At 46.4% G+C, this 11,092-nt stretch overlaps 2 protein-coding genes across 2 annotated transcripts in view; both read right to left on the bottom strand.

The window, feature by feature from the left end:
• PGAM5 (PGAM family member 5, mitochondrial serine/threonine protein phosphatase) overlaps nt 1–84 on the bottom strand; it is a 5,847-nt gene extending 5,763 nt beyond the window's left edge. The window contains exon 1 of the mRNA XM_042782846.1: nt 2–84. Coding sequence (XP_042638780.1) covers nt 2–84 — 83 coding nt within the window. The remainder of the gene's footprint in view (nt 1) is intronic.
• Nucleotides 85–1,898: 1,814 nt separating this feature from the next.
• On the bottom strand, nt 1,899–10,744 carry PXMP2 (peroxisomal membrane protein 2). Its single transcript, XM_007955036.2, has 5 exons — nt 10,623–10,744; nt 8,778–8,894; nt 6,819–6,981; nt 2,646–2,765; nt 1,899–1,967 (listed from the first exon to the last, which is right to left on the bottom strand). The coding sequence occupies exons 1-5, from the start codon at nt 10,742–10,744 to the stop codon at nt 1,899–1,901; spliced, it is 591 nt and encodes a 196-aa protein (XP_007953227.1).
• Nucleotides 10,745–11,092: the final 348 nt, after the last annotated feature.

Genomic DNA, 11,092 nt, shown 5'->3' with positions numbered 1-11,092 from the left:
CACCGCCACGGCCGAGAAGAGCACGGCGGCCGAGCCCCCGGCCAGCCCGCAGGCCGCCAGCTGCAGCACCTGCCGGAACGCCATGCCAACCCGCTCCGGCGCGCTAACGGCAAGCCGCCGGGGAGGCACTTCCGCGCGGTCCTCGCTTCCGGCGGACGCGGCGAACAGCGGAAGTCCCGCCTTCCGCGCCGCGAGGGCCGCTGGGATGCCCACCGCCCCGACCCTTGCCCTTTCTCGCGGAGGAGGAAGTGGGTGTCCTGGGTTGGCGGGACACTCGAGTCCTTCATTCCGCTGGTCAACACACGTCCTGAGCGCCCGCACTGTGGCCCAGAGACAGGGGAGAAAATAGGGAAGCCGGAAAGGGTGACTGCATGCGGGAGGTGACCCTTAACCCATTGCCCGAGGACGCGAAGGAGCCGCCACGGAGAATCGCGGCCATTCCGTCGGCTGACGATGCCATGAGACGCTGACACTACGATTTTGCTGCAGAGCTGCCTTTTCAAGAGGAGCTGCGCGTCTGCACGAGAAGGAACGCATAGTATCTCTGAGCCGTTGGCTATCAGCCCCACTTGGCTTGTTTCCCTAAGACTAAGAAACCGGACCCTCAGTATCCTATGTGAAATTTGTCATCGCATGTCATCTCTGCCTCACGTTCTCTGCTCTACCCGCTTCCCACACACACCAGTGGAGATGAGGCTTCAGCCGTGCTGGCCACCCTTGCGTGGGCCTGCCCCACTCCGGGCTGTATGTCTCTGGTAAACGTTCCAGTGGGCGATGGCACTGGAAAAATCCACCACAGAATTAACTCAATTTTGACTTTACCCTGCTCTTCTGAGAGCCATAAGGAGTTCTGGTGGTGCTGTGATGAAAGCATTCATTTGGCCACTACCAAAAGGTGGACAGTTCAAACCCTACAGTCGCTCCCCAGCTTCCATAAAGGAACAGCCTTAGAGACTCTGTGGGGCAGTTCCACTCTGTCCTCTGGGGGCGCTGTGGGTCGGAATGGCGTCCACAGCAGTAGGTGTGGTTTGGGCTTTGCCCTATGGGTCAATTCTACTCTGTCTTACACAGTCACTATGAGTTGAAATCACTAGGTTTTCAGTTTCTGAGAGCCACACGATAATATGCTTGGGAACTGGGTTGACCACATCTGAATCCCAGCTCCTTGTCAAGTAGTCTTGCCTCCATTTCCTCATTTGTGAAATGGGGAGAACAAAGACACCTATGGCATAGGGTTGTTGTGAGGATTAAATAACTTGGGTGGTGCGCTTACAATGACACTGGGCACAAAGTCAACCTGCAGTTAGTACTGACTGACTTCAGGGATCATCTAAAATCTCTCTGAGACACCAGTCTGTCTATCTCTGTTCAGCTGAAGGAAGAGTGGAATTCATTTTGACTTAACAAGGCAGCCGTCACCATGCATGTCAATTGTAGAAAATGCTGTTTACTTTTCCATCTGCTCTGTCTTCTTTTGGGAACTACCCCACCCCATCCCCACAGGGGAAGTTTTGAAATGGAAAAGTAATCTTTTGAGATTTAAGAGCAGCCCTCTGATTGTACTGTACATTTCTCCCAAAGGTACAACCATTCTGAGAAAATCACCATTGAAGAAGCTACATCACAGTTTATTGTGATCCTGATTCGGCCCAAGGTGATAACTGAAATCATCTCTATTGGATTTTACATTTCAAGGGCAGCACCATTTAAGAGTCAGTTACTGCCTTTTTAAAATCATCCCAAAATTAAAGAGAGTTCCATCATTTTAGGCATCTTGGGTCATAAGATTTAAAATCATAAATTCCTGACTTTTGATTCTGCTCTCAAGCACTGGGTGGATGAAGATGCCTCCCCAGGCCTACGTCTGTAGCATTTCTGATGTTCTCGTCAGGCCATCTTCACTTGCCCAGAGAGGCCAGGTAGGCATACCAGAACAGAGCCACCAGGTTGGCAAAAAGCACACGGAACTGCCAAAGAGCACACGTTAAGTCAGATGGCTGCTGAAAAGTAGGAGAGCCCCACTCACAGTTACCTTCTCTCTCTGGTCCTATGGAAGAGAGTTCTCTGTTAGGCCCAGAATCCCATTCTGCTTGCCTCTTTAGGGGTGGCACCCCATGAGACTGTGTCTCCTGTATACACGCTTGCCAACCCACAAGCAGCTCTTCATCTGCATATAAACATGGTCACATTTCCACCTCCACACTAGTGCACCTCACACTCTTCTACCTGTTACCCCTCCCTATATCTTCACAAATTTCTTGAACTTTCTGTATACATGGCTTCTTTTCTACTTCCCTTCCCCTAGCTTCACAAACTTCTTGAAATAATTTTCTGTATTCATGTCTTCTTTTCTACTTCCCCATCCACTCCTGAATTCACTGCTAGCTTCAGCCCCTATCAAGCCACTGAAACTGCTCTTGTGAAGTTTGTTGGTATCATTGCTAAAGTCGTTGAAAATCTCTCCATTTTTATGGTTTTTAACTCTCTGCAACATCTGTGCAAAACCAAGGCTCCAGGAAAACTACTTTTCTACCACAGAATTTTCTTTTTAAAAAAAAAAAAAAAAAGCTGATAGAAAATCATCTTTGGGGGAGGAGCCCCACAGTCTCTGACCCTGTGTGTGAAAGGCCAGGCTGGCCCCCTACCTGCAAAGGGACATAGTTGATGTTAATAAACTGCAGCGGAGTCCAGACTTTCCAGTTCATCTGCAGCGCTGGCCAGAAGCCTCTTCTCATCTTAGTGGAAAAGGCGGCCATGTTTTTTCTCTGGAAACAATGGAAAAAGCAGACAGTGAACACTCCCCACTGTTGATCAGAACTGTCACCAAAATCCTAACACAGTGGAACCTCCAGACTCTAAGACCATGATTTAAAAAGAACTGTAGCAACTTGTTTTGTTCTTTCTAGAAGCAGACAAGGTATCCATGCAATTTATGAGTAGTGCAAATAAAAGAAGTAACCATGTAGTTGGCAAATCAGTTGTAAAACAGAGAAGCAGCAGACTGCTCACCCTGTGGGTAGCATTTTTCCATGACTCCTCACTGCTTACGCAGAAACTAGAACAAGACAGTTTGCTAAGTGGAAAAAAAACAAGATTGAACTCTACTTCCCATTATAAACAAAAAGGATACTAGAGGAAAGTATGTCCATTATCTTTGGGTGTTACCAACATGTACAGAATCAAACCATAAGAGTAAAACAAAGTTTAGGCGAGTATGTCCATTATCTTTAAGGAAGCCCACAAAAACAGGCTGAACTATTAGGTGTGTCTATGAAGCGGGGAGTGTACCCAAGACTATGTATGGGGTTGGCAGACAATGGTCCTATAAGTGTATGTGTATGATCTGTAAGAATTCTCAGGTGTATAGTAGAGCTGACAAGGGATAAGGCTGTACTTCTTGGGTACAGCCAGCTACCCAGAGGGACCAAGTAGTTGAACCTGTGGGCTCAGGACCATAGTCACAGGGGACATCAAGTTCAGTTGGCATAACATACTACACAAAACATTGTTCCACTTCCTGCTTTGGCGAGTAGCGACTGGGATCTGAGAAGCTTGCAAGCAGCCATCTAGATGCAACGATGGGTCTCTCCTCATCCAGAGCAAAGTAGAATGAAGAAAACCAAAGATTCATGGAAACAATTAGTCCTAGTGACTGGTACACCATGCGATCTGCAGCCTACACGACTATGAGACCAGAAGAACTAGATGGTGCCCAGCTACCGCTGTCAACCACTCACGGAGATCTATGTAGGAGATCTTGGAGAGAGAGGGAGAACAATGTAGAACAAAACTAAAAATCATTTGGAAAAAAGGGGGGGTGCAGGTTTGCTGGTTTGTAGAGCCTGGTGGAACCACTGAGACTATGGCCCCTAGCTGCCCTTCAGGTCTGGAATTGAACCCACACCTGTGGCTTCCAGCCAAACAAAAGGCATGTGAACTGAACATTTACCTGAGGTAGATACACTCCTTGGAGAGAACCATCATGGGAGAAAGAAGGGCTGTTTATGCACAGGGAGACAGTTCAGGGGGCAGGAGTGCATGGAGGAATGGACACAGGGAAGAGGTAACTATGGGGAGGAAGTGGGAGGGGAGCTGTTGCATTGTGGTGAATTGTGGTCAGTGACATGAGACGGTGTATGTGAACTGCTGTATGGAAAGTGAATTTGCTATGTAAGTTTTCACCCAAATCACAATTAAAAAAAAAAAAAAAAAGACTGACAGATCTGAATCCATGAGTTTTTTAAACTTCTATGCAGAGAAAGGCACTATAGGGGATTTTATTTGTATAACTTTTAACTTTTTAACATTATGTGAACTTTTTAAATTTATGTAAAGTTAGAAGGCAAACTAAAATACGGGGGAAATATTTGCAACCTGTTTTTGGCAAAAGGATTAATATCCTTAGTATATAAAGTACTTTCATAAATCAGTAAAGAAAAAGCAAACACTTCTATAGAAAGTAAGCAATGTTCATAGAAGAATTATAAATAGCAGATAAACAAACGGCGTTCAGCCTCATAACTATATAAAAATTAGGGCAGATCTTTCTCACCTACTACAAATTACTTAAAAGTACTATCACAGGTCAAAAGTGTGAGGAACTAAAGCCCACAAGGCAGAAAAGCTATCATTGCAAGTGCTTAGTAAACATGAGCTGCTGTCACCCAACAGTGATGAGAGCACAGACGAGGACAATCTTTTTAGAGAACAGTTGTAAGAATTAGTCAAACAAGAATCCCTACACAGTAGGCACAGGCATATGACAGTGCAATGCTATCTAGCCTGTAACATGTCTATGATTTAAAAACTGCTGGATGCAGACACATTTGTAGTGGTGGTGGTGGCAGGTGCCTTGCTGAGTCGCTTCCTGCACATCAGAACAAACAACTGCCTCTGCTGCACCATCCTCACAATCGTTGCTGTTTGAGCCCATTGTTGCAGCTATTGTATCATCCATCTCCCTGAGTGTCTTCCCCTTTTTTCGCTGACCCTCTACTTTACCAAGCATGATGTCCTTCTATAGGGACTGGACTGATAACATGTCCAAAGTATGTGAGACGAAGTCTTGCTATCCTTGCTTCTAAGGGACATTCTGGCCATACTTCTTCCAAGTGGGAATATATTCGTATATTCTTCCAATGTACGTATATACATATACGTATACTGATATGTGAACAGATACATGTATATACACATGTATCAGGAGCCCTGGTGGCACAAGTTAAAGCACTTGGGCTGCTAACAAAAAGGTCAGTGGTTTGAACCCACCAGGTGCTCCACAGGAGAAAGATGGGGTAGTCTGCTTGTGTCGATGACAGCCCTGGAGAGGCAATGGGCTGCTCTATTCTGTCCTATGGTGGTGCTATGAGTTGGTTGACCAGATAGCAGTGGACTTGCTGTATGCATGTATATGTAATAAAGCATGGCCCCGCTTTTATCTTTGTGTGTATGCACTCTGGAGATATATCTGTATATTTTGGTAATAGAAATATATTCCCTTCATATCTGCAAGGAACCAAAGGAGTCACTGTAGCCCACTTACTTCTCGTGTAATACCCTTGACTTCCTTAGACCTCAGAATTATTAAAGACTTCTTAAACATTTCTTTTTACTATCAGGAACTTAATAGCAAAAATTAAACACTTTCCTAATTCCCTTCAGGATCATGTTAGAAAACAAGGGGTGTTTTCCATAACAAGAACTTGAAATACTGTTTCTAATAAAACCTGTGCAAGAAGCATGTACCTGGTGTGATCAGTTGAAACAAATTATTCACACACGACACATCTCAGATACACAGTCCAACCCAACCCTCTTTCTTCCAGAGCAGGTGAGGTTTGTATACTAGGAAGGGAGACTTGGATTGGAAGCATGTCAGAGAATGGATATGCAGGGTATTACACATGGACACATCTCCATGCATGTTAGTTCCAGTTTTAAGTGCACACCATTGGTTAACCTCTCCAGCATGCTGACAATGTTCCAGGTACTGTGTTAGCATAGGGTCTGCAGCTTCATGTGAAGTTCTTACACTTTTTGTCATGAATTTCCTTGGCTCTCTGGTAAAGCCCTGGACCCCTTCTCAGAATAGTGATTTGTGATGTATAGGGAAGCCTTGGAAATACTGTGTATTTGGCTCTGAACTACAGCAAATAGAGTTAACATCTCAGTAAAGCTAGTCACACAAATTTTTTGGTTTCCCAATGTATATAAAAGTAATGCTGGTACTCTACTGTAGACTATTAAGTATGCAACAGTATGATGAAAAAGTCTGAAGTATTGTTGAGAATGACCAATTTGTGACACAAAGACACGGAGTAAGCATGTGCTGTTGGAAAAGTGGCACCCCGTAGACTTGCTTGATGCAGGGTTGCCACAGACTGTCAATGCATGAAGTCACTGTATAAAGCCAATGAATGAAGTGCAAAAGGCACTAAAATGAGGTACGCCTGTATAAAATAAAATTGCACAGGATTACAATTAGTTATATTAGTTACCAAAGGATTCAGAAAACAATTATGGGATACACTAACTATGTACTTTTTTTACCATAAGAGATGAATTCTGATGACAGGTCCAGTAACTACCGAAAATCTCAAAGCAGTGATGCACGCAGATGATGTTTAGAGATACGGACTAACAATGGATATGTGCTATCCCGTTATCTGTGATTTCTACTTGGGATCAATAGGTCTTGCCAGTTTCAATGTGAGCGCAAGGAAACGTTCACAGCCCCTCTGAACTCTATCCCCAGACACTGGATTAGGGACCTCTGTCCTAAATGAAGAGCTACCATAGAGGCCACAGCAGAGACCCACCTCTAGCAAGTTCATGACGAGGAAGAACAACAACAGGAAGGCTGGGGCAAAGACGAGGCGGTCCAGAAGGAGCCTCTTGACTCCTGCCAACGGAACCTCAGAGGGGATCCAGAGCTCCATGAAGAGGTAGAAGAAGTGACTCAGTGGCCCTGTGAAGAAGAACCTGAGGCCCCGTGGCAGGTGTGACCTGCATGGTGGTACCCTGGATGTCCCCCCCAAATCCCAGGTCTTGAACCCCACCTCCTGAATGGATCAATACCCACTACCCACTAGGCGTGGGCCTAGAAAATAGGCTTCTTTTGATACTTCTTTAGGCGTTCTTTTTTTTGCCTCTACCAGACCAGACTTGTTCATGGTTTGGACTCTTTTCACTTGATGTTCCCTTTACTCCCAGGGCTCTCCCTCCGGTCTACTTGTGGATAGCTCCTTATCAACAGTATCAGCTCCAATACCCTTCTTTCTAAGAGACCCTTTCCCAGCTGGCCTAATCAGTATGTGCACCCACCTCCAGCCATTCTTGATCCCAGGGCCCTCGTTTACTCTATTCACTGCATTTATCATCACATATAATTATCTCCTCCGTTTAGTTATTTAGTGCCCTCTTTTTACCCCTAGGAGGGAACCACCACAAGCCAGGATCATGTCTGTCTTGTTCACTATCGTATCCCCAGACCAAGGTTAAGGTCTGGCTTGTAGAAGGCACTCAGTAATAAATAAATGGACACATCTCTGGCAATAGAGCTTTTCATCATACTTTCTAGGAAATGCAAGAATAAAAACGAGCTGTGTGTGTATCAGAGAGAACTCTGGTGGCTTAGTGGTTAAGGCATTTGGCTGCAAACCAAAAGGTTGATGGTTCGAATCCATCAGTTGCTCCATAGAAGAAAGAGGAGACAGTCTGCTTCTGTAAAGATTTATAGCCTTGGAAACCCAGTGGGGATCACTGTGAGTTGGAATTGACTGATGGCAGTGAGTTTGGGTTTTGGTTTGGTGTGTGTTACTAGTCTTCATTCCAGACCACTTGGGAGATAACAGTTCTATGTCTACTGGACAATAGGTCTCCAGCACCAGACAGTCCAGCAAGAATAGAGGCAGAGACCCAAGGATCTTTCAACTTCTGGGTTTGAGATATTTTTTAAGCAAGGGATTCTTGTTTTCTTCCCCCAACTCCATCATAGGGTGCTAAGTGGCCCTGTAGCAGTGATTCCTAACAGGAAAGAGAACCGAAACTTTGGAGATGAGAAAACTTTCATGTATCTGATAAAGCCGCCTGTGTGATTTCTGAGATACACCCCCCTGCTAAAGTCAGCAGGCTTGCTCACTGTCATCTACTCCAACAACACAGCCCCTCTTTCGTTCCTCAAACTTCAGATGGCTCCTCTCCAAGGACCTCTGCATTTACTAATCCCTGTAATTTTGAATTCCCCGAAGACTGAATTAAAACTTCACTAGCTGAAGACTTCAGCATAATCTGTTAACACTACTGTCTGACAGCCCACAGTGGATTTACAGGGTGAACTGAATCTCTGTGCTTTTGCAATTCAGAAAGTGGTTCAGAAGCTGGATATTCTTCAGTATACCTATGCACTTCTTTTCTGGATCTTTACACTAGGGAAATAACAAGAGAAACTTGCTAGTCATGTTTAGTATTTACCTTGGTTTTCTCTTCCATGAGCCCAAACATTTTCAGAGTCTTTGAGTCTTTAAGTCTGATTTTAAGTCCTGGTCTCTCAGCCCAATCATCCCACCCAATTAAAAATAAAAACCCATATTAAACTTTAAAATGAGTGAGTGGAGATAACTCCAACACCATTCTGATTTTTCCCATGATGATTATATCAGTGCTTCTTTCTTTAAAAAATTATTTTTCCAAATTAGATTATTACAAAAAATGTGTTTGGTACAGGCTTTGTTGGCCATTGTCTGCCTCCTGGGTAAACCAGCCCTAGTGACACTCACCCGTGAATGGCATATCTGAGAGGCCCACTGACATCTAGATTTTGCGAGCTGTTTTCTTTTTTCCGCTTCTTCTCTATCAGCTGGGCCAGGAAGTTCCCAAGTGCTGATAAAAAACCACTGTGGACAGAGAGGTAATCAAGAAACAGGAGCAAGTGGCAGGAGGATGTCCCTTTCCTTCATTGGCAGGCTGCTCAGAGACCCTGCTGTGGATGGCCTGATGTAAGCCCTTATTAAATAAACTGCAAGGTCCCTAAATAGAAAAATGGAACTTCACACGTTGTTGTTGTTACATGCTGTCGAGTCAGACCCGACTCACAGCGACCCCTCCTTGGGCTTCCGAGGCAGTATCACTACAGAAATAGATTGCCTCATATTCCTTCCGACGAGTGGCTGATGGGTTTGAACTGCCAATCTTCTGGTTAGCAGTCAAGTGCCTTAGGCACTACGCTACCAGAGCTCCCAACTTCACACATAATACAGAGTAAAATGAGAAATCTGGTGGATTGCACTCACAACAATATCCCAGTTATGATTATAATTTTGCAAGATGTTACTGCTGGGGAAAATGGGCGAAGTACAGAAGGGATCTTTCTGTATTGTGTATTACAACTGCATCTGTGTATCTTTATCAAAACAAAAATTTCAATTTATAAAAAAGGTGGAGACAGCTTCCTCCCTACCTCAGTCTGTAGCTGCCCAGATTCCCAATAAGGACAGTAAGGAACTTTCTGATGTGGCCCTCAGCTACCGCTCCTCTCACATCACGCCCCTGCTGGCTGTTCATTTCCTCCAGCAACACAGATCTTCTTTCTAGTCCATGGTTTTCCCTCAGGACACCTGCACTTGCCACTTCCTGAGTCTTTATTGTTGCTTCCGCTCATGGCTTTTGCTGCCTTCTTTGCATGGCTAGCTCTCTCTATTCATCAGGCCTTTGTTCAAATGTTACCTCCCCAGGAAACAAACTCTTCCTGTTTATTTTTTCCATTTGCTTATGGTGTAATTCTTCACTAGAATGTAAGCTCCGTGAGGGTAGGGGCTTTGATCATTGCTATATGACTAACAGGAAGTACTGCATACATATTTATAAAAAGCTCAATTAATAGATGGAGGTGAATTTATAATAAAACAAATTAATTAAAAGTAGTAACAGCTGAAGATGACTCAGAAAAAGTTTTGTACTCTATAGCAAAACACGGAGCTTTGTGTTGGTAACTCACCACGCTGGGCAGGTCAGCTTTCTTCTAAACGGAAAGCTGTCCAAAGACGAACCTGTCAATACGTCCCGCTCTGTCCAGCCCTTGTACCGTGTTCCACAATCCTAACACTAACACCCTAGGCTATTCCTCGGAAGAAATGCACTAACAAGCTGGAAGGTTGCCAACACTTCATATGAAGGCAGAACAAACACTGCAAACCAGCCAGGTCCCACTGGGGGCTGACGGTTACCTCGAGGGCAGAGGGTTTGATTGGCAGGACACCTTTCACCTTGTGCCTTCCTTTGGTCTGGCTCCCTAATTTCCACGTCGTAGCGTGCATAAGAATCATTTTTCAGCACCGAATGCACAAAACCCTCCGCATTGGGCTTTCTGGGTAATTCAAGGACGGTGAAGGGTCATTTTGGCAAACCGCATTTTGCCTCTCGCACCCAAACCCCTCGGTGAGACGCGTCTGTGCAGCTCGGTGGCTTGAGCCAGATCGGTCGGCGCCACGGGCAGACCGTGCCCAGGGCTGACAATGCCCGGCCGACGGAGCCAGAAGTGCCCCGGAATGGCGGTAACCAGACCGAGGTCTTCAACGCTCCGCGCCGGGCCGCCCCAACCCTCCGCGTGGTCGCTCCGCGCCGACCTCGTAGTCGCCTTGGTGAGCACTGGGTACAGCCGCAAGAGGCGCAGGTACTGGGCGAGCGCCCGCCGCGGGAGCGCCCCGACCCCGACCTCGGACCGCAGCCTGGACACCGCCGGCGCCATCTCCTCTCTCGCACCACGCCCGCCCCGGGCACAGACCCCGCCTCGGATATTCGGAGGCCAGGGAGCAGGGCGCAGCGCGGGGACCGCCTGACATTTCCCGCTCGCCCGCGGCCAGCAGCGTCGCCCCGGGCAGGGCTCCGGCTTCCCGGTGCGCGCGTGCGCACACTTTAGCCTCGATCCCTAACGGGCCACCTCCTCTCGGGCGCTCTCGGCGATTGGCGCTCCGCGGGGCGGGCTTGCGCCTGCGCACGTTTCAAAACAGTTCCGGACGGGCCATTTCCTCGGAACTTCATCGGCGATTGGCGCTCCGCGGGGGCGGGGCACGCTGCACCTCTTGATTGGACAGCT

Source organism: Orycteropus afer, unplaced genomic scaffold (assembly GCF_000298275.1).
Source record: "Orycteropus afer afer isolate SDZICR_OR568_19922 unplaced genomic scaffold, OryAfe1.0 scaffold00489, whole genome shotgun sequence".
Classification (NCBI taxonomy): Eukaryota; Metazoa; Chordata; class Mammalia; order Tubulidentata; family Orycteropodidae; genus Orycteropus; species Orycteropus afer.
This window is presented reverse-complemented; position numbering and strand designations above follow the sequence as displayed.